General features: G+C 42.3%; 2 protein-coding genes across 8 annotated transcripts in view; one reads left to right on the top strand and one right to left on the bottom strand.

The window, feature by feature from the left end:
• MOB4 (MOB family member 4, phocein) overlaps nt 1-11,978 on the bottom strand; it is a 38,230-nt gene extending 26,252 nt beyond the window's left edge. Inside the window, exons 1-4 of one of the 3 annotated variants that reach the window (XM_023622289.2) lie at nt 11,845-11,978; nt 11,025-11,189; nt 9,868-9,957; nt 9,542-9,792 (exon numbers count right to left, since the gene is read on the bottom strand). In XM_023622289.2, the coding sequence (XP_023478057.1) occupies nt 9,742-9,792; nt 9,868-9,957; nt 11,025-11,189; nt 11,845-11,847 (309 nt within the window). In that variant the 5' untranslated portion in view covers nt 11,848-11,978 and the 3' untranslated portion in view covers nt 9,542-9,741. Of the gene's footprint in view, nt 1-1,742; nt 2,359-9,541; nt 9,793-9,867; nt 9,958-11,024; nt 11,190-11,844 lie in introns of those variants that run through there. The other 2 variants (XM_023622290.2, XM_023622288.2) reach the window with 2 other exon arrangements.
• HSPD1 (heat shock protein family D (Hsp60) member 1) lies at nt 1,126-24,280 on the top strand. 5 transcript variants are annotated; one of them, XM_070241463.1, is made up of 12 exons: nt 1,126-1,307; nt 13,408-13,583; nt 14,930-15,182; nt 16,871-16,953; nt 17,548-17,643; nt 18,303-18,396; nt 18,675-18,843; nt 21,535-21,634; nt 22,217-22,462; nt 22,958-23,132; nt 23,370-23,548; nt 23,653-24,280. In XM_070241463.1, the coding sequence occupies exons 2-12, from the start codon at nt 13,410-13,412 to the stop codon at nt 23,803-23,805; spliced, it is 1,722 nt and encodes a 573-aa protein (XP_070097564.1). In that variant the 5' UTR covers nt 1,126-1,307; nt 13,408-13,409; the 3' UTR covers nt 23,806-24,280. The 5 variants fall into 5 exon arrangements, with proteins under 5 accessions (XP_070097564.1, XP_023478054.1, XP_023478053.1 ...); XM_023622286.2 differs by lacking the exon at nt 1,126-1,307 and adding an exon at nt 11,998-12,123; XM_023622285.2 differs by lacking the exon at nt 1,126-1,307 and adding an exon at nt 12,121-12,285.
• Nucleotides 24,281-27,720: the final 3,440 nt, after the last annotated feature.

Raw genomic sequence — 27,720 nt, 5'->3', positions numbered from 1 at the left:
ACCAATTAAAAAAAAATAAGTAGGAAGATATCCTACCTACTGTATTATAGTTCTAAATAAATCATTTTAGAATAGACCCATTTCACTGAAAGAAATTAGTGTGACAGACAAGGGATAGGACAGAATGCTGCTTAAACTGTCTTTTTTTTTTTTTAAATCTTAACCTTCTCTGTTAGATTTTACTTAACCTTGATCTATGACAACATGGCAACAAGCAAAGGGGCTTTCTGATCTGACTTACTCCTAACGACATGGCAAAGAGATGTGTTACAATATTAACTTAAAATATACTATGTTCTAACCTTTCAACATTAAGAACTTTTGAGTAAATAAAAATAGGTGATGCTTCTCAGCATGTGAGTACAAAAGTCCACTTCTGAATGTAAAAATATAAAAGCTGATCACTTAAGAAAACAATCAGAAGTAATGTTTCCACAGAGTAAGTAGTAAGGGTATCCGAGGAAAGAGCATTTATAAAGAAAGAAAGTTTGGAAAGGGTAAAAATAAAGAATAGTATATAAATTCCCAGTACTATGACCACAAAACTGGCATAAGTAACTGACAGCTTAACGTGACTCTATAATGAGACTGTCAACTACATTCTCTAAAATTCAGTACTAGAAGCAGGTCGTTAGAGAAAAGGTCCCCAGTGAACTAAGAATCCGGAGACTAGGCAACCTTGAGCAAATGCGGTTTCCTCATCTGTAACATGGATCTGGGAAGGTGTCTGGATCTAAAAGATCTCTTCAAAAGGACTCCCTTTCCAAAATCCTGTGCAAGATATTAAAAACCAGTCTCTGGCACACGGTCATAGCTCCATGGTTGTTTTGCTTTTTTTCACTCATATGACTTTTTCTTAAAATTACATTTTAACACACCTCTTCCGATTTTAGAGCATCTACTCAGTAGCAAGCCATTTCAGCCGGCAGATTAATCAGAGCAAGTCTAAATGCCTATTTGATTTTTTTTTAAGAATGTGAGGCACCCCATCTTTTGCAAAGCCCAAGAACCAACACCTACCTAAACAAGCACCAACTCAGCCCAAACACTGTCCTACTAAAAGTTCATAAAATTATAATCCCTTCATTCCTCGACTATGCTTCACACGTAATAACAAGGAAATTCACAAGGAATGACATCTAACAAGTCGCAACCTGATGCTGAAAGCTTGCTGGACCAGAGAACAGTTGCAGCGAGCAGTGGTCAAAGGCAAACCGCAGGAGGAAGAGGATAAAGTCAATTATCGCCACCCGGATCCGGCTAGACAAGCCGGACTGCAGAAGCCGGGCACGTACATCACCAGCCAGGTAGGAACCGGCAGCCCGGACGAGGTGCGCTGCTTGTGCACCGCCTCCCGCTCGGCAGCCCCGACCCTCCGAAACCTCCGGTCCCTCTCCACCTGGCCGGCCGCGCCCCTCCGACGCGGGTCAGCCGGGGGTCAGCGGAGAGGCGAGAACAAGCGGTCGCCGCCGACAGGCTCCCAGCCCCGGGCCTCGCGGCCACCCCCGCGGCCCCCACGCGCCCCTCACGCCCACCCTCAAGTCCGGGCCCCGCAGGCCTCGCGGGCCGCCACTGCCGCCAAAGCCAGGCTGAGGTGCTCCGGCTCCGGAAGAGCAGGCCGGGCACCCGTGCCCCCGCCCGCCGGCCTGCCGCCCCGGTCCAACCTCCTCTCGGGGGCGGCCGGCTGCCAGAGGCGGCGCGGCGCCGCGAGTCCCCCCACAGGGAAGGTGCAAACATGCTACCTGCGCCTTGGTGCCCGGCCTGTTCCGCCTCAGCACTGCCGTGCCCTCCGCCATGACCATAGTGCCAGAGTCTGGGCGGCTGGAGTCGGTACCCGGATGTAGGGACGGCGGCCTGCGCGGGGGGCGGGGCGGAGCGGCGCCTGGGTCCGGGCGCCGGGGAGGGGCGGCGGCTGACGGAATAACCGTACCCGCGCGGGGCAGGGCGGGAGGACTGGGAGGTGTCGGGGGAAAGCGCAGCTGGCGGAGGGAGGAGGACGATGGAAGGAACGGCCGGCCAAGCGCCAGCCGTGACGTGCGGGGAGGGAAAACCCGGGCGGCGGGGCCCGAGAGTGGCTGCGGGAGAGGCCGCCGTCCAGCGCAGAGGATTGTGGTGGGAGTGTGCAAGGTCTGCGTACGCGATGGTGAATCTCCTTGTGCTGACGTTTGTTAAGGTGGAAGGACTGAGCTTACACACAGGCGACTGTTTCAGTAAACCCTTGTGCAAGCAAATACCTAGAGAAGTGTAATTCTGTCCCGAAATCCACCTAGGCGTGCAAAGTGGAAAACAGGCCAGCAGTCTGGAAAAATTCCACAGACCCTAAATGAAATCGACCGATCTCAAATCAGACTGCGGCCTAGAGCGTCAGATGATACTTCCGCCATCCACTGACTTCAAAGCCAAGGACCTTTTGAATGACAAGTTTGTTTGCGTAGATGAAGACCCAACTGGCAATTATCTGAGACAGAGTGGACGGACGTCTGGTATTGTGCGTCAGGCAGACAAAATTAGCTCGTGTTTTTTGCAAGTCAGAAGCAGGAGGAGAAAATGAATGTCCCTTGGTAAATGATGGGAGTTGTACATCTTACAGGATTCCAAATTTCCCTTGTTGCAAGTTTTATGTGTTCTCCTAAGTCATGAAATCACGGCAGTTTTGGCAAACTTTATTTTTATTTCCTGCTTAGAAACCTTAAATTTTTGGTCTAGAATGAATGAGGACTTAGGATACCAGATGGGAAGATAGTTCAGAGGGTAAAGAGTGCTTACAGTACAGTGATTTCCAAGAGAAGAAAACACATATCCCATGAAATACACCTAAAGGTGTATTGAGAAGGCTGAGAGGAGACCTATGTCACAGCCAGCCTCCAAAGATGGAAGTGAGGGGTGGAGGAGAGGCTGGTTAAATTGAGCGAATGCAAAGCTGAATAATCATCAGTGCCTTGGAACTTTGCTCAAATGGGTTTGACAACAGGAAGTTGGTTGTCTTTAAGTAAGATCTCATCTTTCTGGAAGATGTAGACTGGTAACTTTGCAAGAGCAAAGACTTAATTCTTAATTCCATCACTACCTCCTAGATATCAAAAGAATTTTCATTCAACTATTTTTTTCTTTAAAGGTTGGCACCTTTGGGGCCGGCCGGTGGCACAGTGATTAAGTTCACACGTTCTGCTTTGGCCGCCTGGGGTTCGCTGATTTGGATCCTGGGTGCAGACATGGCACTGCTTGGCAAGCCATGCTGTCGCAGGCATCCCACATATAAAGTAGGGGAAGATGGGCATGGATGTTAGGTCAGGGCCAGTCTTCTTCAGCAAAAAGAGGAATATTGGCAGCAGATGTTAGCTCAGGGCTAATCTTCCTCAAAAGAAAAAAAAGATTGGCACCTGAGCTAACATCTGTTGCCAATCTTCTTTTTTTCCTCTCCTTCTTCTCCCCCAAAACTCCCAGTACATAAGAGTGTATTCTAGCTGTAGGTCCTTCTGGTTGTGCTATGTGGGATGCCACCTCAGCATGGCCGGATGAGCAGTGCCATGTCTGCACCCGGGATCCAAACCCACGAATCTAAGTGTGTGAACTTAACCACTTGGCCACCGGTTGCCCCTCAACAAATATTTCTAAGCTCCTCTGTGTGTGCGTCACTGAAGTACAAGTATGAAAAGGCTCATTCCTTAACTATAAGTTGCTTCGAGTCTAGCAACTTAGAGTCTGGAGACAAACATGCAAATCACCAATTCTCTCATTAAATATGGTGAGAATCTAAGACAAGCAGCACCCAAATGTTGCCTCTCCAAGAGAGATATGGGTTGGGTCTGTGGAGAGCAGAGTCCTAGGGTGGCCTCTTGGTCTGTGGACAACTCCACCTCACTTCAAGGATTAAGTTAAAATTTCCCAGATTGTGTGGTAGTGTCCCTGAGCTGTAAATACCAGTTACCTATAGTTGAAGGGGCTCATCTTCACTTTTTTTTTTTTCCCTGAGGAAGATTCGCCCAGAGCTAACATCTGTGCCAATCTTCCTCTATTTTGTGCATATGTGGATCCTGCAACAGCATGGCTGACAGTGGTGTAGGTCCACCCCGGGGATCCCGGCCCAGGAACCGGGGCACCAAAGCAGACTGCGCCAAACGTAACCACTACACTACAGGGCTGGTCCCCTTAATGTTCTCCTAAGTCCAGCTTTATTATACTGTTTCAGCCCAACTGAAAAAAAACAAGAGAAGAAATGAATAAGTATGTGTTAAATTCAGGAACAATATACACATTCATCTCTTTGAAAAGTCCAATAAATTTGCATTGTGATGTTGACCCTGGCCTTGTTCCCAGGAAGAACCTTGTTCTTTAGGGTTGAAATATCTCTAGCTCTAACCTTCACATTTAAATTCCTCCATCAGTAAACATATTATGATCTCCAAACAAAAACAATTTTATAACCAGGTGGGTGCAGGGAGAAAAAAAAAGCATGATCAGTAATAACAGTTACATAAAATAATGAATTATTTGAATATTTCGATTAAAGAAGGAATAGTTTTTTTAAAGGCAATGTGGACAAATGGAAATAACTCTGGGCCGGGATTCAGAAAATCTAGATTCTCTTAGCTGTTGACTTTGAACAAGCTATCAAATAAAAGTTTATTTGTAATGAAAGTAGTGCACAGCAGTTCTTTCTACTTCATAGTGTATGAAAGCAAATAGAAAAGTAAATATTTCTGGAAGTCTTTTAAAGTTTTAGAAGAAAATATTTTATAAATCCAAAGTATCATAAGTAATTTCAAAAATATTTAGCCAGTATGAAATTCTCTTTGGGGAATTTTAAAATCCTAGTAAAATAATAAATGCTCATTATATGTAAGGCACTAGGCAAGTGCTGAGAAATATAAATAATATAAGCTCCTATCCTCAAAGAGCTTAAAAATGCATAGGAAGGGGGTATATGTAGATTACCATACTATAAAGCAAAACATCTGAAGTATTGAAGCAGCCCCTGTTGGTTGCCTGCTTGCTATACTCATTTGCAAACAAACTTTGATCTTGCTCAGTATCCATCTCTCCCTATATGACCAAGGAAAGGTAAACCCATCTCGGGCTGAAGGATAAATCCCAATTGGCCTAAGCCAATATTTAGTTAAAGGGTGAGCATGTGACTCCATTTTAGCCTAAAGAGATCTGAAAGGATATCTGATGGAGCTCTTTGGGGAAGGGTTTTCTTGCTCTTGAGGAGGTACCAAAAGAGATGGTCCCTTTTTTCTGCCTGAACGTGGCCAAGACTGCATCAACCATCTTGGCTTGAAGGAAGCCAGGCTAAGAGCAGAGCTGACACACTGAAGGATGCAAGAAGTAGTTGAAATGAACCTTAAAGTTTAGGCAGCATTTCTGTGTAGACATGCAGATTTCATTGCAGGCCAAGGAAAGGGAAGCATCGTGGTTGAACAAATGGTTCAAAACCTACATATGGTTTTATACATTTTCAACATATTATTTGAAAATTTTCTGTTTATGAAAGTTGCTGTAGACAAAATTTTAGGGGTTTTGCTGAGTTCAAAAGTAGACAACTTTGGCTACAGCTTAGTGAGATACTAAACTCCCACGGCACTTCATTTTCCTCTCTAGAATTCTAGAATATTTGGCCAAATTGGTGATTGTGGTGGCCAGCTGCTAAAATGGCCCCCAGTGATTATTAATCTCCTAGTATTTACACCTTTGTGTGGTACTCTCTTACATTGAATAGGGCTGACCTGTATGACCAATAGGATACTGAGATGATGTTGTGTAACTTCTGATGTTATGTCATAAAAGACATTGTAGTTTCTACCTTGCTCTCTTAGCTCACCTGCCCTGGGTGAGAAAGCTGCCGTGTGTGAGAGCACTCGAGCAGCCTTATGAAAGGTCCACGTGGTGAGGAACTGAGGGTCCCACCAAAAGCAAGCATCGATTTGTCAACATATGAGTGGACCATCTTAAAAGTATAACCTCCAGCCCCAGTCAAGTCGTCAGATGATGGCCACCTCATGAGACCCCCCAAACTAGGACCATCCAAATAAGCTGCACCTGAATTTCTGACTGACAGATGTCGTGTGAGATGCTTACTGTTGGGGTTTTTCTGCTTTTTCTCCCCAAATCCCCCCAGTACATAGTTGTATATTTTAGTTGTGGGTCCTTCCAGTTGTGGCATGTGGGACGTTGCCTCAGCATGGCCTGATGAGCGGTGTCACATCCCCGCCCAGGATCCGAACCAGTGAAACCCTGGGCCACCGAAGTGGAGAGTGCGAACTTAACCACTCAGCCATGGGGCCAGCCCCTACTGTTGTTTTAAGCACTAAGTTTGGAGTGATTTGTTATGCAGCAATAGATAACTAATACAGTAGTTCCTGAAGTTTCAGGAAGAGAAGATGTGATCAGAGGAGACAAGTCACAACAGACTATTATCATTTCCTCTTTTTGATAGGTCACTTAATGACTCTCATGAAGGTAGCAGCATTTTCTCTCTTTATTTGCTTGATGACACTGATCTCTAAAATTAGGCTATAATTTCGTTGTTTACTTTGGCCTCCCCCATCTTATTCATCCCTGTATCTCCAGTGCCTGGAACAATGCCTGGCACAATGTTTGAAAAGGTGAATGACTTAAAAATAGTATAACAAACTGGCCTTTTTGAACTGACACTCAAGTCAAGTCTCCAGGCTAAATGAGACTGAAAGAGCATTTTGCAAGACATGGGCTAAATTTTAACATGTCTTAAAGAACGAGGCTTAATCTGTAAAAGAGAAGGGGCGTTGGATCCATTCCTTATCTCTTATAACAGGAAAATCTCCAGATCAAGCCAAGATTGAAATATTAAAAAATAAAAACCTATAAAAATACCTAAAGAAACCATGGAAAAAACTTTAAGTATTGGAGAAGAGTTTTCAGAGTTTGTCATAATATCCAGAAGCCATAATGAAGAATATTTATTAATTCAACTATGCTAAAATGAAGTTTAAGCAGAAACAAATTCCTGCAAGTTCAAAGCATAAATAAAATCAAAGCCAAATAACAAACTGGAGGAAAAACTTATCACAAAGAACTAAATAAAGATATCACACAAATCATAAAAGGCGTCACCCACTAGAAAAGCAAGAAGATATTTACAGTCAATAGGAACAGTCAGTTAACAGTAAAGAAAATAGAAATGGGTCTTAAACGCATGAGACGCTCACCTTCATTCGTAACGGTAAAAGTAAAATTACCAGATTTGCAAAATAAAAACTTCATAACATCCTGTGTTATTAAGAGGGGGAAAAAATCAGCCATCTCATACATTGCTGGTAGGACTGTTGATAGAACTTTTTTTTTGAGGAAGATTAGCCCTGAGCTAACTACTGCCAATCCTCCTCTTTTTGCTGAGGAAGACTGGCCCTGAGCTAACATCCATGCCCATCTTCCTCTACTTTATATGTGGGACGCCAACCACAGCATAGCTTATTGCCAAGCGGTGCCATGTCTGCACCCGGGATCTGAACAGGCAAACCCTGGGCTGCCAAGCAGAATGTGTGAAGTTAACCACTGCACCACCAGGCCAGCCCAAAAAACTCATGACTTGTAAGTTGTGTCATCTTGAACAAATTACTTCTCTGTGCATCTTCCACCTATGAGGCAAGGAATATTGCCTCACAGGACTGCTGATTACATACATTTAAGCAAGATTACACGTTAAGTGCCTAGAACAGTACCTGGCAAGCACTCAAAAATGGTATTACCATGAAAATTCCAGTTAGAATTTTACGTATTTTACTTTACTTCTTATTTTTGTTGAAAAGCTAAATGAGAACATACTGTTCTTAAAAGTGGTTCCACTTCCCCAAAGCCCTTATTTTTGAACTATTCTGTTAAAAATTTTTCCCTATTAATTCCGAATATAATTTCACAATCTAACATTTCTTCAGAAATCAAAATATAATGGTGTTCACCTCAAATGTTATAACCCAATGTTACCTCAGTAAAAAAATCATTTACGTATCTACATTTAAAAAAAAATTATTTCTTTAGCAATTCTGTTAGACAAGCATCATAGGACTACTTTCGTGGTACAAAAAAGTTTCTCCCACCCTTCTGATTTAGTGGGTTATGGATCTCAAAACTCATTTGCTTGGGTCTTTGGAACAGAATCAGGGAATAATGGGAAAGCGATGGCCTTTGGACTGGATTCCTAACTCTGCAATTTACCAGCCACATGGCCTTGACCAAGTTTCCTCATCTCTTCTGAGTCAGTTTTCACATTGGTAAAACAGATGGAAATCTGTGCTTACAAGGTTATGACGTGCACAGCACATTATCTAGCTGTGCCTGGGACACAGTAGGAAACTGATGACCCACCTGCTTCTGTAAACAGAACTTTTAATCGTAATTCTTGTATCTAAATATGACAAAAATTAAGCCTTAGTATACCAAATGGGACTCACACATCCATACTACTTTACTGACAGGGACATGATCAAAAGTCGAGACCATTATTCCATGCTATTTACAACTTCATTTAGACTTCAATTCCACAGGATAAACATGGAACACGACTCTTAAAAGACGTGATCACAGACTACTTATAAGAAACTAAAACTAGAAAATAAATTTGACCAGGACAGAAATAGCTGGTAGATGATGTAGTCGAGTTTAGGGGTTGGTAATCAACTCTGGTGTAGGGTTGTCAGGGTTCAAATCTTAATTCTCCTGAGCTGCTAAAGCTAAATCAAGCTATTTATCCAGTTCTGTTACTCAGTTTCCTACTTGTTAAATTCAGTGAACTGTATACTAGATACCTAATTGCCAGACACTCTTAGGTACCACCCAGCCCCCATACCACAAAGGCAATCATCAAGTTTGAAATAATGTGTATCAGGTGCTCAGAATTTTGACAAAGTGGCAGATGCCATAAAGGATTAAGTTTTCAACAGCAGCATCTGAAGGTAGATGGCCCATGTCCAAATCCTCGCTTTGCCACTTTCTACTGAGTGACCTTGGTTATTACTTAAACCCTCTGTGCAAAAAGATGAGAATGATGGTACCTAGCTCACAGGGTTCATTAAAGATTAAACCAACTGATACATGCAAAGTACCTACAAGAGTAGCCAGTACAAGAAAATGCTCCTGAAAAGTTAGCTTTAATGACTATCACACAGTGCCTACCATGGGATATAGAAGATACTCAGCCAATGTTACCTAGCACACTTTGCCTTGGATTTTTTTGCCAAGTAAATTATGTAGTGGTAATATTAACTTTTAAAAAAATGTCAAGTTTTTCTAAGTACTAAAGAAACAAGACATATAAAAGACTAGATTCCATAAATGAAGAACTTCAATATAAGCTTAAGTATGAAGTTAAACTGTTGCTACTTGACTTTCTTAAAATATAACTAAGTGTAAATTGATGGCTTTGTATCAACATCAATTATCTATGTAATAAAGCCAAATTCAATGTGAAAATTAGAAACCTTGTTTCCCATAATTCTCTGGTTACGTGAATAAAGAAAAAAAGCATAAATTGGAAAACTCTAAAACCATCTTCAATCACTAAAGATTAACCATTCATTTATATATTTTTATTTGGAAATGTTTATATCAGTACAGTGAAATTAAATTTTAGAGACACTGGATGTCATTAGTTTGGGTATCATTAGTTTATTATAAAAGAGAGACATGGAAATTATTTACATGATGAAAGATTTCAGAACTTCAGTGGAATGGGCAGCTTCACGTGATGCCATTTCAATAGTGATTTCAGTCTACGTACTTTCCAAGAATGTCACCATCTCTAAATAAGAAATAATCCTGCAAATAGAGAAACCATTAGTTAAGAAAATAGCAAATACTTAACTTTTAATAAAAATCCTTAAGTTTACACACCTTGTCATCTAGAACTACTTTGGTGCCTCCATATTCTGGGAGAAGAACTTTATCTCCAACCTTCACGCTAACTGGTTGAATCTCTCCACCCTTAAGAAAATAAAAAGGTTTATTAGTAAAGACATCTAGTTCATCAAATATTCACACCTAACTTTTATTACTCGAATATGCTCAAATCAAATGTTAACAAAGAACTTGGTGGCCAAGTGATGTAATTTATACAATTGTAGTTCTTCACTGAAAAACATCACTGTAGAGTCACACATGAAATAATGCACACACAATGGCTTAAACTAAAACCTGATTTCAGTGTAAAAGTTCAAGGAGTTATACTGGTAAAACGAACTTAAGCTAACTTTTAAATTGTTAAATATTAACATAACCTATGGACTATGTGAAACAAACAAGTTTTAAAAACTGTATACATAATGGTCGTGGCTAACTTCCTTCAACATATGAAAATTCAACAGAAGCATTCAGAACATACACTTCTTTCGTGATTCAATTTCCTTTCCTCCAAAGAATAGATTTGGGGAGGAGACTGAAGCAAAGTGCCCATTCTCCAAACCCTTCCTATTCCTAACTCCAGGATAGTTCCTTGCTAGAACTAACTTTCTTAGGCGCAACTAGACAATACAATTAACATATCTGACCCTAAGGGCACTTAATATGTAGTCCGGCTGACACTTTTAGAGGTCTGAGGTCTAACCAGTTAATTGGAGAATGCCTACAGGGATAATCCAAACTGCCTTTCATAGGTATCCGAACTAAGGCCGAAAGTGGTTAAAGGATTAGGGCAATTTCAGTGTTTTAGAGGTTAGACCGAGTGTTCAAATTTCCCCTCAATTCTTAAAAGCACCCACAGATTACATTTAAGCATAGTCTTTTAATCAAAAATTTAGAATTTGAAAAAAACCTAGTCATACTAGGCTACCAAATGGCTACTGACTTTAATATTCTGTAACTCTGCATCATATAAAATAAGCAATTTTATTTTACAATCATTTCCATCAAAGAGAAAGATTAGATGTTACGGAACTAGGGAATGACCCTGAACATAACGCAAGCTATTTTAAAGGCTATTTTTAATAATAACCAGTGATTGCTTTTTCCCCTCCGCTTCATCCAAGAACAGGTGCATTTTAGCTTCCATTTACCTTTCCTTTAGAGCCTGCTCCAACAGCTACTACTGTTGCTTGCAATACTTTCCCTTGAGATTTTTCTGGAAGCATAATGCCTCCTTTGGTTACAGTTTCGGCCGCGCTCCTTTCAACCAATACTCGGTCAAAGAGGGGAAGAAACTTTCTAAATGCCTGTCCTGCCTGTAGGGAGAGAAATGTTGAGATGTGACACGAAAACAACATGTACTTGTCTTCTAAACAGGCAATGCAATCATACGCGTTCTGTATCACACGTCACACGTGACTTTCAAAGATAATGTCCAGCCTCGTATTATTCATTCCGGAACCCCATCTGAAGGGTCTGCTCTACACCCCGAGTTTAATTTCGCATTCCCTATGTGTGTTGGGGCGGGGGAGGGTCCTTGCTGCTCCTCTGGTCAGCAGGCAGACCACCTTTAAGGGTAACCTCAAGTTTATTCCAAGGTCAAATATTACCCTTCCTCGGGTTTTTCTAGAAATTTTCGGTAAACACTGAAGTCAATCCCTGCGCCTGGGGCCATGCCTTCTCCGAGACACCGCACACCCGCGAGGGCCCCGCAGGAGCAGCGGGTCGGCCGCCGCGTGCGCGTCCGGCTCCCCGGCCCCGGCCCCCTCCCCGGCCCCGGCCCCGGGCCCCACGCCTGCAGCACGCGCGCGTGCACAGAGCCCTCGGCGCGGGACAGGGTCGGCGGGCCTCGCCTCTCCGGGGCTCCGCGGGCGCCGGTCACTCGGTGACCCCTACCGCCCCTGCGAGGCCCAGAGAGCGCCGTCCGGACTCCCCGAGCGCCGCAGGCCGATCCGGGCGCGCCGGCCTCACCATGACTCCGGCCGCCGCAGTCCGCGCTCTTCTCTCCCGCCGCCGCCGCCACCGCCAGCAGAGACCCGCAGACCGGCCCTCGGGCCACGTGAACCGAGGAAAAGGCCGCCCGTCGCGCAGGCGCGCTCGCCCCCGCCCCGCCCCTCCCGCGCGAGGGGGCGGCCGCAGCAGCGCGCGCCGCGATTCGCCGCGAGGGCCCTGCGCAGGCCCCTGACGCGAGGTCCGCGAGGCGGAAGGAAAAAGGAGCCCTTTCTAGGCTTTTCTAGGCCGCTCGCCGAGGTGAAAATACCAGCCCTTCGCCCTCCTCCCGGAAATGACGCGGGTTAACCCTTGACCCACAGGGAGCGCGGCGCCCCCCGGAAAGTTCTGGAATCGAGCGCAGCCCGGGAACCAGCCTACGCCGGCCGGAGAGGCCGAGCCCGCGGGCCGGGCCGGGCGCTGGTAGGGAGGGCGGGGCTGGCGCGCGGCGCATGCAGATTGCCGGGCCGGCGGCCGGGGAGGGCGGGAGCCGTCTGCACACGCGGTGCCGCGGGGCGGGGGAGTGGCGGAGGGAGGGGACACGGGCTCATTGCCGTGTGCGCCCTGCACTCTGTCCCTCACTCGCCGCCGACGGCCTGCCTCGCCTTCTGCACGCCCCGCCACCGCCGCGCAGGTACGCGGCCGCCCCGCGCCGCCTCGCCCAGGGCCGCGGACCCCGGAGCCGGCGTCCCCCGCTGCCGTCCTGCGAGAGCCAGGGCCTCCCCCGGCGCCGCAGCCCCGGGCCCGCTGGCAGGCCCGGCGGGTCCATGCGCGCGGGCCCGTCACGTGCCGCGTGGCTCGCTCGCCCCGGCAGGGCGCAGGAGGGAGGGCTTGCCCGGGAGTGCGTGTGAGTCGGGGCAGTGTTCACAGGGGCCCTCCCGTGCGCCCCGCTCCTGCACTGCAGGGCGCCGGGGAGGGTGGTCGCAGCCGCGTGGAAGCCGCCTTTCGTCCCCCGGACCGCTGGGGTCCGGCGCCTCCACCCTTGACCTTGCTTGGGGCGTCCTGATGGAAAGGCACGTGGGGCCGCGCCGAGTGGGCCAGGCCGCCGCCCCCCGCGTCGCGGCCTTGCGGGCTGTTCTGATACTGTAGCCCCGAGAGGATACATGAAGGCACATCTTACTAAGCGGAATTCTGCGTCGTCAGGCATATTTGTTCTCCCTTGGCCTCCCGGGTTTATAGCCTTCCCCTTTCCTGCGGGCTTATTTGGGGGTGCATTTGGAGTGGGTTCGCTCTCAAGGCCCCTTTAGCAGTGAAAGATTAACTCGTGTCTAGCGGCAGGGGTAGGTGGCCATGGGGAAGAAGATGGGCCTGCGTTGTGCGGGTGCTGTAGGTCAGGCGTGGGGGCGGCCTCTTGATCTTGAGGCTTGCACTGATAGCTGGTGGTGTGAAGCTGTGGCGCGTTCCGGGGCCCAGGTGTGGCTGGCAGAGGTCAGCACGGCTCACATCGAACATTTTTTATTCTGTTGCACACGTGTCATATTTGTGCTGTAACGCGCCACGGGTAGTGCTAGTATTGTCCTGATGGTCTGCTTGTTTCCCCCCCAGAAATGCTTCGATTACCTGCAGTCCTTCGCCGGGTTAGGCCAGTGTCCAGCGCACTGGCTCCTCATCTCACTCGGGCTTACGCCAAAGATGTAAAATTTGGTGCAGATGCCCGAGCCTTAATGCTCCAAGGTGTAGACCTTTTAGCCGATGCTGTAGCCGTTACTATGGGGCCAAAGGTAACAGTATTATTTTGTTGTAATTTATAATATTATTAAGGATTGATAGTTTGCTGTTGACAAATAGTTACGCTCAACTGTTGAACAGTACTTCGGCATCCATTTTTGAGAGAAATCAGTTTACATTTGAGAGTTCCAAATTATTGGGTGTTTTTTTTTGGCTTGGATATATAATGGTCTTAAACAGTCCCTGCCAAGTTTTCGAAACTTTATTTTGTACAATGTGTGATGTAATCGAGTGGTAACTCCTAGCTCAGGGTGGATTCTGAAACTCAATGTAGAATTACTCTTGCCTGCCTGCTTGAGTTAGGTTTTGGATTCTTTCCCAGTTGTTAGTACCAAGCGTAGAGGGAAGAGTGTAAGTTAGCTCCCATAATACCTCAAGTATGTGCTTGTAGGTGCTAGTTTCACCTAATGTTTTTCTGTTCCGTCTGTTCCAAAGCACATTTCAAATGTTAAGTCTCATTTAACTCGAAGAGATTGGTGAGTGAGGGGTTACAATTTGAGGAGGCTTTTGAAGGTGGTGAACAATTGAAGACAGCTCAGGTTGAAGACAATTCAAATACCAAAGTAATCCAAACTGTGTAAGTTAATGCATTTGCATGACTCACAGGTAGCAGCTTTGGATCAAATCCAAAAGCTGCCAGTACTATTTGCACCATGTTGGAGATTTAATGTTGAACTGTTTTGGAAGAGTGGGCTGTATTTGCTTTGCAGTTAGTATTTTAGTAACTTAATTTTTAACCTTAAAAGTAAATTTCCACATTACTTTCAAAGTTAGCAGGCACCGGACAAAACTTAAGTATAAATTATGTGAAGAATATTCTGGAATTTCATTATAATCTACCAAATTGTTGGTTTATCTCGCATTCTTGTTTTATAAGATGACATCTCTTAGTCTCTAGGATTTTTATCTCCCATAATACCTCATTCAGAGTTAATCAGTTGGCAACAGAGAAGTCATTTTATCTCTAAGAACACTGATGAACACGCCCTTGAGATTCATGCTGCCGATTTGATAAAAATGACAACTTGCATTGAGGCTTTTAAGTAGTTGCCCCATTACAGTCACGTGCCACTTAATTGGGATACATTCTGAGAAATTGGGCAATTTTGTCATTGTGTGAGCATCCTAAAATGTTCTTAGACAAACCTTCATGGTATGGCCTACTAGACACCTAGGCTATATGATATTAATCTCATGGGACCATAGTCATATATGTGATCTGTCGTTAACCGAGATGTGGTTATGTGGCGCGTGGCTATAAAAACTGCTTGTTCTGGTTTAAGCTAAATAGTAGTTAAAGTGTGATTCTGTCACATTTTTTTTCTCTCCACAATTATAGGGAAGAACAGTGATTATTGAACAGAGTTGGGGAAGTCCCAAAGTAACCAAAGATGGTGTGACTGTTGCAAAGTCCATTGACTTAAAAGATAAATATAAAAATATTGGCGCTAAACTTGTTCAAGATGTCGCCAATAACACAAATGAAGAGGCTGGGGATGGTACTACTACTGCTACTGTCTTGGCACGCTCTATTGCCAAGGAAGGCTTCGAGAAGATTAGCAAAGGTGCTAATCCAGTGGAAATCAGGAGAGGTAGGAATGTCTTTCCATTGTTACCACAGTGTTTTGAACTATTAAGTTATACCAGAAAATTGATTCCCTCTTATTTCTCCTCTCGTAAAAAATCTTAGACTGAGTTTTTCTTTAGCAAATAGTGATTGAATGCTTGGCCTTGTGGTGGGCACTGTACTAGCTGTTACGGAGGGAGATGTCACTAAGACATTTCCTGTATTCTGTCTGTCCTGTGTGTCACCCCCCGAAAGCGAAGTTTATTGGAGTATACCTATGTACTATGTACCTTGAAAATAGTAAACTTGTGGGGATTAGAGCAGAGAGATATTATATAGTTTTGATGTTTTACTTTATTTGGAAAGTAGGGCTGAACAAGGAACTAAGTCACCCAGGTGTCAGAAAGGTTTTGGGGTTTTTTTAGCAGCTTTTTCTTTTAACAGCATGTACTATGTTACTGATCTCCATTTTTATTGTTGCTTGTTTTGGTGACGTATGCACCACAATTTAAAGATCTCAGCATGAGGTTCCTGGTGATATAGACTCAAGTCTTGTCATTTATTTAGCTATGTACTAGCACTTGGTTTTCCTATCTTGAAAATGGAATTGCTCTATATTTCTTGGGTATGTTATTTTCCAAACTAGGAGACTTGGGGGATGCTGTTAATTTTGTTGGAATTGGCATCCTAGGCCATACTGATATATCATCCTGTCCATTTCAACATTTGAGGTCCAAATGAATGTGTTGCATTAACAGTTAGACTGTAAGTCACTAACAAGTATTCACTGAGGTTACTAAGAATACTTCCCAGGGGCCGGCCCGGTGGTGCAGCAGTGAAGTTCGCATGTTCTTCTTGGAGGCCTGGGGTTCGTGGGTTTGGATCCTGGGTGCGGACATGGCACCGCTTGGCATGCCATGCTGTGGTAGGCGTCCCACATATGAAGTAGAAGAAGATGGGCACGGATGTTAGCTCAGGGCCAGTCTTCCTCAGCAAAAAAGAGGAGGACTGGCAGTAGTTAGCTCAGGGCTAATCTTCCTCAAAAAAAGAGAGAATAGTTCCCAAAGAAAGTCATTGTTACTCTACACCTTGCTTTGGATTTTTTCTTGAAGTAACATTTCTCAAAATAAGGGAAGAGCTAGTTCTAGTCTCAGTTGAACAGAATGGGGTTCTCATAAATCTGTATTGGGGTGCTGTTGACTGTTGAAACAAAAATATTTTGTTAGTTCATAATTGCATATTAAATGAGGAAATTTCAGATAATTAAAACCTGCAGGGGCATAGCCACAAGAAATTTCTCATCCTTGAGAATTATACCTCCTGTTGAAAGTAAAGGACTGTAGTTTATTTTGGACCTTTTTTGTGTCACTCAGTTGAGGGGAGAATTGTTGGGTGACCCTCTTGGAAACAAGCAACATGATTGGGTTGGCAATGACTGACACAGAATGAGTTGAATGGTGACATTCTTGAAGTTGTACATCGAGAGTTTTTATAGTCTAATTTTCACAATAATTTTGTCATTGTGGGAGTTCATTTATTTATCAAAATTCCTGTTTCAGTGCATGCCATCCAACTCAATGTGATTAGGAAAAGTACTGGCGCAAAAGCAGTGTGTAGGCTAAGTCAGTAAAACATCTAACATGAATCATAATTTTTACTTGACATGGAGCCGTGAAAGAATATGTGTTGTGATGGCATTTGTTCTTGAACCAGGTGTGATGTTGGCTGTTGATGCTGTAATTGCTGAACTTAAGAAGCAGTCTAAACCTGTGACAACCCCTGAAGAAATTGCTCAGGTGAGGATCTTCCATATTTTCTGATAAAATTTAACAAAATTTTAGTAACGTGATTTTATTTCATAATCACACACCAATGTCAGAATAGCAGTTCTACCCAGACACCAATGTTGGAGGCATTTTTCTTACAGCTAATACATTTGGAAATAATGCAGTTGACCATAATGTGAGTCTTAATGGGATGTCATTTTAGTTCTAAATCGCTCTTGGTTAAACTGTTTTGTACATTTGGACAACGTTCTTGAGCTGTTTGTCAAAGGTGTGTGATTTTTGTCGTGTTGTAATATTGCCATGCTTGCCAAGGGGAAAAAAAAATGGGGTCAGCCTGCCTTTCTTTCTTTACTGTTTTTGTTTAAGAGAATAATTGCGTGTTTATTTCATGTCTTTGAAAAATGTAGCCAAATAATGAGTTAAAAAAGAAGTGAAAACAGAGCAAATACTTTGTTAGAACCATTATATCATAAAGACTCTTTGTCCTGTCCCCCACAACCTCCCATGTAAGTATCAGTCAGGGAGCTGCTAGGAAAGGGAAGGGGAGTTGATTGAGGCACCAGCCTAAGGTTTTAATTTGGAAGAATAACTTGATTATTTCAGGTGGCTACGATTTCTGCAAATGGAGACAAAGAAATTGGCAACATCATTTCTGATGCCATGAAAAAGGTTGGAAGAAAGGGTGTCATCACAGTAAAGGCAAGTGTGTTTTTAATGATATCTTGAAATGAGATGTCCCATGATCAAAACTGAGTTTTCCAAATACAAGAATTTGATCATATAAGTATATTCTAGGGTGCCAGCCCTATGGCCAATGGTTAAAAGTTCTGCGTGCTGCACATCAGCGGCCCGGGTTTTGCAGGTTCAGATCTCAGGCGCGAACCGCCTCTGCTCGTCAGCCATGCTGTGACGCATGCCACATACAAGGTAGAGGAAGACTGGCACAGATGTTAGTTCAGGGGTAATCTTCCTCAAGCAAAAATAGAGGAGGATTGGCAACAGATGTTAGCTCAGGGCCAGTCTTCCTCACACACACACACACAAGTATAGTCTATTCCTTCGTGTGTAACATCAGCACCTGTGTAAAAGAGTGCTTACTGTGCTTTGTGTGAACTATTAGCCTTTGCTGTCAGGAATGAATCCATCCTAACCTAAATGATACTGTCTTCTAGCTCTAAAAATTAATTCAGATATGCGTTCTAGAAATTTTTGCGGAAGTGGAGTTGGATGCCCCTGGGCATTTGCATGCTACTTCCTAGATCCCTTATGACCAGTGGGGTCTATTAATCTGGTCTATAATTACAATTTTTGTGTTCCTTTAATGAAATTCACGCAGCTAATTCTTTGACTTTTCACAGGATGGAAAAACACTGAATGATGAGTTAGAAATTATTGAAGGCATGAAGTTTGATCGAGGTTATATTTCTCCATACTTTATTAATACATCAAAAGGTAAGAGCAAGTCAATAACTGAAGTATTTTTAAAATACAGTTTGCCATGGGTCAAACTGTAGGCGTTAGTTGATGCCATACTTCTAAAAAGATAAATTCATATGTTCCAAAAGTGAGGATGTATACGAGAAGTGAAAGAGGAAAAACGTGAACTCATCAGTCACTTTTAACATTTACTAGAACTTTGGTTTATAGCTTTTTTATTTAAATAAATTACAGTCATTTTCAGAGTATTGTTAATGTTTTAAAGTTGTTTTGAAATGTTCTTTGTTTTGCAGGTCAGAAATGTGAATTCCAAGATGCCTATGTTCTATTGAGCGAAAAGAAAATTTCTAGTGTCCAGTCCATTGTACCTGCTCTTGAAATTGCCAATGCTCACCGTAAGCCCTTGGTCATAATTGCTGAAGATGTTGATGGAGAAGCTCTAAGTACACTCGTTTTGAATAGGTAATAGGCAGTGGTATTTGGGTTACATTTCCAGATGAAAGGCAATTATTTCTAGTGATGTTTGAAATCTCTCTTATGTACCTCCCCATCGAACCACTTGTGTTTCTATCTAGAGTTGTGGTCTATAACATACGTGTGATTTATGAACCCTTAGTCCAGTTAGAATGGTTCTGTCTTTTTCACTGGGGCCCCAAAGTCCTTAATATTTTGTGCAACTTTCTCATAGGATAGCCTAATTTTGTATGTGGTGTCTTTCTGTTTCTTATAAGTGTTTACAGTTTTGAAGGTAGCTGAGTTGTGGTTTTTTTTTTAAAAAAAAAAAAGTTTTTTTGGAAAAAAATATTTTCACAGTTACAGTTTTGCATGGGAAGAGATGAGTAGACAACTACCATTCTAAAAACCTCACATGTAAGTGTATTTAGCAGTCAGTATTTTATATCATCTGTAAAAGAAAAATTAAATGAATGGTTCTGAAACAGAAATTGGCACTCAACCTAAAATAAGTTGAGGTCTCTTAAAATTTTTTAATGTATAGTTTAATGTATTACTTTTGACTTTAAGACAGGTAATGTTAATGTGGTAAACAGAATCTTAGGATATTATTAAAATGTGTTCTTCGTAATCTTAGAATTGAGATATATCAGAAGTGAGATTTTACAATTTTATTATAATGAAAATGCACAAATGAAATAGCACGTATGGATTAGAGATTGTATACTGTGACCTGTTCCGAAAGCTCTAAGTGAGTTTACTTATCCTGCAGTGTTGTTACGCTGGATTTCCTTTTCTAGTTATGAAGAGCCTTAGAGATTGTGGAATTTGAAGCCAAACTAAAAAAACAGTAGGCCTACAGAATTTTCATTGAGCCATTTTACTGGTAGTTGTGAAGTTGGATGTCTGATTTATGTGACATACTCATCAGAGCTATTCTTTGATTTTTATTTGGCTCCTTAATAAAATAGAACAGCTCTGTCTTGAAGTTTGTATATTCCTTCCGTTTCACAATCTGGTCTCAGGTGGATGCTTCTTTGATTGGATGTTCCAAGTATTATCTGACAAAACTGCAGGTGAGCTTAATGCTCTTGTCAGCAATATTAACATTTATAAAGGAATTAAACGTTTTTTATTATTTTAATTTTTTGGGGGGGGATGATAAGCCCTGAGCTAACATCTGCTGCCAATCCTCCTCTTTTTTGCTGAGGAAGACTGGCCCTGAACTAACATCCATGCCCATCTTCCTCTACTTTATATATGGGACGCCTGCCACAGCATGGCAGTGCCATGTCTGCATCCAGGATATGAACTGGCGAACCCTGGGCCACCGAAGCGGAATGTGCACACTTAACCGCTGCACCACCAGGCCAGCCCCAATATAAAGGAATTAAATTAAAAACACTGCTTGCTCAAACTTAACTTTAATAGCAAGGCAGTACTAAATGGAGGGTGCCAGCACAGTGGGGTGGTGATTATGGTTGCATGCTCTGGTTTGGTGGCCCAGTGTTTGCAAGTTCGGATCCTGGGCGTGGACCTGTTACGCTGGTTAAGCCACACTGTGATGGCATCCCACATAAAATGGAAGAAGATTGGCAAAATAACAGCTCAGGGCCAGTCTTTCTCACTGAAAAAAAAAAAAAAGATAAAGTAAATGGAGCCCATGGGATAGGGGTAAATAAGCGTTAGATGAGCGTCAAATTTAATATTTAGTAATTACTCTGATTTTCAATATATAAAAGTAGTTATTACTAAATATAAAATAATTGTTATCACTGTGTTTAGCTTACACGGTTTTTGCTTACATTAATATTTTTACTTCTGAGTCTAGTTGTTCAACTAGACTGTAAGGTCAGCAGTTTGTTAAGAAGGTAATTAGATACTGGCAAATATGGATAAATGGAAAATTGCTCTTTACTGTCTTAATTTGACCAAAAGTTGCTAGGAAGCAAATTTTTAAAAGTACAGTTTTCCTAAGTAACCTTAGTACAATAGTCTTTCTTCATCCGCACTTTTGCTTTCTGAGGTTTATTTACCCAACGTCCAAAAATATTAAATGGAAAATTCCAGAAATAAACAATTCATAAGTTTTAAATTGCACACTATTCTGAGTAGTGTGATGAAATTGCTCACTGTCCTACTCCATCCCACCTGGGACATGAATCGTCCCTTTGTCCAACTTGTGTATGCTATATATGCTACCCAACTGTTAGTAACTTAGTAACTGTTCCAGTTAACAGATCGGTGTTACAGTGCTCGTGTTCAAGTAACCCTTATTTTACTTAATAATAGCCCCAGAGTGCCATAGTGGTGATGCTGCCAATTCAGATATGCTAAATAGAGAGAAGGTGTAAAGTGCTTCCTTTAAGTGAAAAGGCAACAGTTATTGACTTAATAAGAAAATTTTAAAAATCATATCCTCAAGTTGCTAAGATCTAAGGTAAGAATGAATCTTCTATCCGTGAAATTGTGAAGGAGAAAGAAATTTGTGCTAGTTTTGCTGTTGCACCTCAAATATATATGTATAGGAAAAAACATAGTATAGACAGGGTTCCATACTATTTATGGATTCAGGCATCCAGTGGGGTCTTGGAACATATCCCCTGTGCATAAGGGGGGCACTGCTGTAGCCAGAACTTAAGAAGAAGTATACAGGCATTTTTGTTAAATTTAAATCTCATTAATAACTGTTCTTAACAGGCTAAAAGTTGGTCTTCAGGTTGTAGCAGTCAAAGCTCCAGGTTTTGGTGACAATAGAAAGAACCAGCTGAAAGACATGGCTATCGCTACTGGTGGTGCGGTGAGTAAAATAAATGTGATATGGGTTTACTGAATGTTATTTACATTTCTAGGTCTAAAATTTATAAGCAAAATTTATATTTTTCACAATCAGATGCTGCCACCTGAACTATTTACTTAATCTGTGTTTCTTTTGGATGTTTGGGAAGTGGAAGTTGGAAGAGAAGTGGAAGTGGAAGAGAAGAAAGTCCCTTTATTCTGTAACTTGCCATGAGTCTGGCTCAGGAATGGTCTTAGTGACTAATCTGTTTTCAAGAGTATAGGAGAAAAGACATAGGACTTAAAAGTCGAGGCTTAGAATCTAGTCCTGTTTCCACCCTAAGTGTGAACTTGGATGAGTCTTCTGAGTTTACACTTTTCTCTAATAAAGCTAGTATTAGTTGGGGATTAAGTAGAAGTTGGAAGGGCAATAAAAGACTATTCAAGTCTTAACTAGCAATGGTCTTGAAATCTCACGTTTCAAAGAAATACAGTATTACAAGATGTTTGTCTCATCAAAAACACCTGCATGATGTATTAATAAGCCTGATCTGATGAATCAACCGTATGCTGTAACTGGTCCATTTTTTAAATGTTTTTGTAGGTGTTTGGAGAAGAAGGATTGACTCTAAATATTGAAGATGTTCAGCCTCATGACTTAGGAAAAGTTGGAGAGGTCATTGTGACCAAAGATGATGCCATGCTCTTGAAAGGAAAAGGTGACAAGGCTCAAATTGAAAAACGTATTCAAGAAATCATCGAGCAGTTAGATGTCACAACTAGTGAATATGAAAAGGAAAAACTGAATGAACGTCTGGCAAAACTCTCAGATGGAGTAGCTGTGCTGAAGGTGAGATGTGTTGTGAATAAGCTTCTTGGGTTCTGACCCCAAGAATGATTTTTGTTTCTGTGATATTCACAATAGTGCCAGCTAACCAAAACGTTTAGGGAATTAATTTCCTCATGGAGATATTTATTATGTAAAATTTCTTTACTGAAATATTCCTTCGTTAAAACCAAAATTGAACTTCCATCGGGGAGTTACTATGGAAAAGATGTTTTCTTTTTCTTTTTTTTTTTTAAAGATTTTTTTTTCTTTTTCTCCCCAAAGCCCCTCAGTACATAGTTGTATATTTTTAGTTGTGGGTCCTTGTAGTTGTGGCATGCGGGATGCTGCCTCAGCATGGCTTGATGAGCGGTGCCATGTCTGTGCCCAGGATTTGAACTTAACGATCAGCCTGGTGTCTGACTTCTATGACTAAACTAGGTGCTTTTGTGAAGACTCTTGGCAGTCAGCATCTTGAATGAGAGAAGCCATACTAACTAGAATTCTTTTAAATTTTAGGTTGGTGGGACAAGTGATGTTGAAGTGAATGAAAAGAAAGACAGAGTTACAGACGCCCTCAATGCTACACGAGCTGCTGTTGAAGAAGGCATTGTTCTGGGAGGGGGTTGTGCCTTGCTTCGGTGCATTCCAGCCTTGGACTCAATAAAGCCAGCTAATGAAGATCAAAAAATTGGTAAAAAGTTACAAGTAAATTTATTTGCATCCTGATTTGAGTCTTTCTGTTGCCCACTAAATAGAACAACACATCACACAGCAATTTCTAGAATAACAAAGGTACAACAGCGCTGATGTTGATCAATTTGACCTCTGTTATTTCCCAGTTGGAATTTTTCTTTATCAATACTCTCACAAGTAGAATGGTGTCATAATATTTACAAAAGAAATAATTTCCTAAAATTTTTCTTTATAGGTATAGAAATTATTAAAAGGACACTCAAAATCCCTGCAATGACCATTGCTAAGAATGCAGGTGTTGAAGGATCATTGATAGTTGAGAAGATTATGCAGAGTTCCTCAGAAATTGGTTATGATGCTATGCTTGGAGATTTTGTGAATATGGTGGAAAAAGGAATCATTGATCCAACTAAGGTAAATAGTTGACCACTTTTTAAAAATTCTTTCAAGAACTCTTCAGTAAGTCTTGTTCACTTTTTACTAAGGAAATGTAATGTTTCATCAAACTTTTTCCCTAGGTTGTAAGAACTGCCTTATTGGATGCTGCTGGAGTGGCTTCTCTGTTAACCACAGCAGAAGTTGTTGTCACAGAGATTCCTAAGGAAGAGAAGGAGCCTGGGATGGGCGGGATGGGCGGAATGGGTGGTGGGATGGGAGGTGGCATGTTCTAACCCCTGGAATAGTGCTTTAGCATTGTTAATGAACTGTGAGAGGAAGCCGAGGGCAGTGCTCCTCACCTATAACTTCAGAGAAGTCAGTTGAAGGAAATGACTGAAGAAAAGGCTGGCTGATGTTAAAGAAAATCACTATAACCATCAGTTACTGGTTTTAGTTGACAACATATAATGGTTTACTGCTGTCATTGTCCATGCCTACAGATAATTTATTTTGTATTTTTGAATAAAAAGACATTTGTACATTCCTGATAATTGAGTGCAAGAGCCCTGTACCAATGTACTGCTTTCAACTTAAAAATCACTGAGGCATTTTTACTACTATTCTGTTAAAATCAGGATTTTAGTGCTTGCCGTCACCAGATGAGAAGTTAAGAAGCAGCCTTTCTGTGGAGAGTATAATTGTGTATAAAGTAGAGAAATACCCAATTATGTGACAACCTTTGTGTAATAAAAATTTGTTGAAAGTTAATTGTGTCAGCCTTTCTGTGATGTAGAAGATATGAGAAATCAAAGCCAATTGAAGAGGGGTAGGGTTTGGTATAAGTGTGTAAACATTATTCCATCTGTAGTATTTTCGTGTTTCTCTTTGCGGCAGATTGAATTACATTATTACATTAAAAGGTGACAACTTGGAACCTGTGGAAACAATATTGTCTTGAGTTCTGGTCATAAAGAAAAGGGCAACTTGTCATTTCTTGGAGGACATGGTTATTGCTCCAAAGCCTCAGCCTAACATGAGCTGGGGGTTCCTGCTAGGTACCCACAAGTGAGGAGGTCAGGGTTTATAGCGTCAGTGTACTTTAGTGGAAGGGGGAGAAGAGGGGCCATTGAAGCTTAATGGTTAGTGGGAAAGGGCATCCAAACTTGAAAGGCACAGCTCAGTGTCTTCACCTTTATTAAAAACTTAAAAGGAAATATGTTTCTGGTGCACTGCACTTAGTCGTTGTTAGATAATATAGTGTGGAAGTGTGGCTTGCTTCTAAAAGAGTACCTGGTGTGTGTGTGTTGGGGGTAGATACTGATTTGCAAGATGTAACATTGCTGTCTAGATTTGCTATGTTATAAAGTGAAGGCACAAGATCTTGTGTAACCGCAACATGTAAGTTTTTACTTTGACCTGTGCCTAGGACCTAGTCTACGTTGGAGGTATGGAATCTGGATCTAAGTGGGAAGGAACTCCAGTCTGCTCACTTTGGCCCTGGGGATGCTGCTTAGAGGTGTAAGTTAAGTTAGGCATTGAGGCAGATGTTCCTGCTGTCCTTACCTTGTCTATGTAGCTTGGATAGAAATAGAGGGAACAAGTCCATCACAGATCAAAAGACAAAGTCACTTGAAATTCTGCTCCTAGAAATACCTGTATTTGGTTTGGTTGAGTTAGAAACATAATGACAACAGATTAGAGGGGCTGAATAAAAAGGCTCTGTAAGTGAACAAAACTTGCCTGGAATGTAGAAGTAGCAAAAGGCAAACCAGCTAGTATTATCAAGGGTTGGAGGAAAAGAGAAACCTTAGGGCAAAGATTGATGTAGTTTATATCCTAATGGCCAAGCTAGGTGATGGGAAGAAAAGTTAAAGAATGAGAAATAGCTGGACTGTAAAAGCTTTCTAGTTGCTATTAGATCAGCGAGAATGGAGCCTAAAGAGATTAACAGAAGTTACAGTGTTATGTGCTGGACACAACTAAGTAGGTGCATTATTTTAACCCTCAGAACAATCTTGGATTAGGGACTAATTAATGCTACAGTTATGTAAACTGAGGCTCTGTGAAAGGTTAAATAACTTACACAAACTCAGAACTAATAAGTGGTAGACCCCAGATTTGAAACAGGGTTTGACTGAAGAGCTTAAACTCACACCAAAGAGCAAGCCTGCAATGAACCTCTAAGCCAGGATCTGGACAATTCTAAGAAACCCTCCAAAAGCTGCAGCCAGAGAAATCGATACATTGGGAAATCCCCTTTTCCTTTCTTGAATGGAACAACTGAACAAGATGATTGCAGTTTTGGAGAGAGTCCAGAGATGAGCAGGGGTGTTAAGGATGAAGATGGTTCCTTCAAACATTGTTTGGTGAAGATTAAAGATGCCAGTGACTGTAGGTGAGGAGGCAGGAATGTAGATCTCTGAGGAAACATGCTTAGGATGTTCATGGAAATCCCTTGGGAAACCAAACAAACTATAATGTCCAGGCCCCAAACAGATGTTGGACTGAAAAATGGAAAAAAGTTGGCAGGATGGAATTGCCTAGTTACTGTGAAAGCAAGCAGGATTTATTTGAACAGTAGGGACCCATGGAGGGCCCATCCAAGACAAAATTTGCAGGAGTGTGTTAGAATGAATGCATGAGCCTGAAAGAAAAAAAGGGCATGGGGGAAGGGACGCAAACACTGATCCAATATTTAGCTCTAGCCCTGGAGGTGAACTTTTAAAAATGCAGCTGAATCTGTTTGAAAAATGGGTAGACAAAATAACCAAGGAAAAAAGAATGTCACTGTAAAGTTAGATCCTGCTATTTCAGGAAAAGAGTTGAAAAAATGGAATGTTTCTACTGCAACCCAGGTAGCCCCAGCTAGGCTCAGGTCTTGGAGAACCTCAAACCTGAAAAGCAGGGTTTGGGGCACGTGACGAAGGGTACGTTCCTGGTACCCTTACCTGATGATTCTCGAACTAGGCTAAATGTAAAGGATTGTCTGTGTTGGAGTAAGTGGTTGATGAAACATGTTAATATAAGAAAAACGGAGTGAAGTTAACTGTCAAGTTAAAAATAATTATTCTGAATTCAGTAACAAATGATCTCTATCTCTGACTCTGTCACCAAAAAATGGCCTAACAATAACAGTAGCAGCAGCAATAGCATTTGTGCCCATCACCAATTCTTGTGTACATCCCTAGGACCAGATTTTGATCTCTAACATTTTGACTATCAACACTAAGAACAAATAGGGGCCGGCCTCGTGGCCGAGTGATTAAGTTCCTGCACTCCGCTTTGGCGGCCCAGGGTTTCGCCGGTACAGATCCTGGGCTGGGACATGGCACTGCTCATCAAGCCATGCTGAGGCGGCATCCCACATGCAACAACTAGAGGGACCCACAACTAAAAATACAGAACTATGTACCGGGGGGGCTTTGGGAAGAAAAAGGAAAAAAAAATCTTTAAAAAGAAAAATACTAAGCATACAAACCCGTGAATTCGCCATTCATATTTATTACTTATTCTCATAATCCCACTAAACAGTGATGAAGTAAATTACAAAGAAAAGGTGGAGACAACTGCAGATGACGGATATCAGCGATCTCTAGGAAGTTAGTAAATGGCCGGATAAGTGATAACGTGAGTTGAGATAGTTACAACCTAAGGACCTGAAGAATACAAGAAGCATGCAAGAACAAGAGTCCCACAGAACTCTCCCAGAGATTTACCACTTGGACTCACCAGATGCTGAGGGTGGTGAGGGTCAGGTGAGGCCAAGTGTGGACTGGAAACAAGGGTAAATTAGCGGAAGGATATTACTGAGGTACTGGACCCCCAGGTCTCCTCCTTTCCCACACTACCGGGTGACTGTTGCCTGCCCCTGGAAATGGGTCAGTTCTCTGTGGAAATTGATAGGAATGACTCAGCCTGAGACACCAGAGAAAGCAGAGAGCCAGGGTGAGAGAGGGAGCTAAAAACAGATAAGGGAAAGCCTACATTCCAAACTGCGGGACCATCAGTCCCTTACTAACCTTACAGAAGGCCAGCAGCCAGGCATTATTTCTACTCCACCTGTCCCTCTCCCCTATATTCCTCTAGGGCGAGAGATAGGAGAATCCTTATGTAGAAAAACTGTGAGAAAAGACTTCTAGATTATGCCATTTGCCAGTCCCCACTGAAAAGACTGGCTCATCTGATCACCTTACAGCAAAACTCACCAG

The sequence above is a fragment of the Equus caballus genome, chromosome 18 (assembly GCF_041296265.1).
Source record: "Equus caballus isolate H_3958 breed thoroughbred chromosome 18, TB-T2T, whole genome shotgun sequence".
NCBI lineage: Eukaryota > Metazoa > Chordata > Mammalia > Perissodactyla > Equidae > Equus > Equus caballus.
The sequence above is the reverse complement of the archived record's forward strand: the minus strand, read 5'-3'. Positions and strand labels throughout refer to the sequence as shown.

What these genes read in the sequence shown, in the direction of transcription:
- HSPD1 (XM_070241463.1), top strand. Translation starts at nt 13,410, where the DNA reads ATGCTTCGATTACCTGCAGTCCTTCGCCGGGTTAGGCCAGTGTCCAGC. An exon ending in CCGTTACTATGGGGCCAAAG is followed by an intron (nt 13,584 to 14,929) that starts GTAACAGTATTA and finishes CCACAATTATAG; the next exon opens with GGAAGAACAGTGATTATTGA. An exon ending in TCCAGTGGAAATCAGGAGAG is followed by an intron (nt 15,183 to 16,870) that starts GTAGGAATGTCT and finishes TTCTTGAACCAG; the next exon opens with GTGTGATGTTGGCTGTTGAT.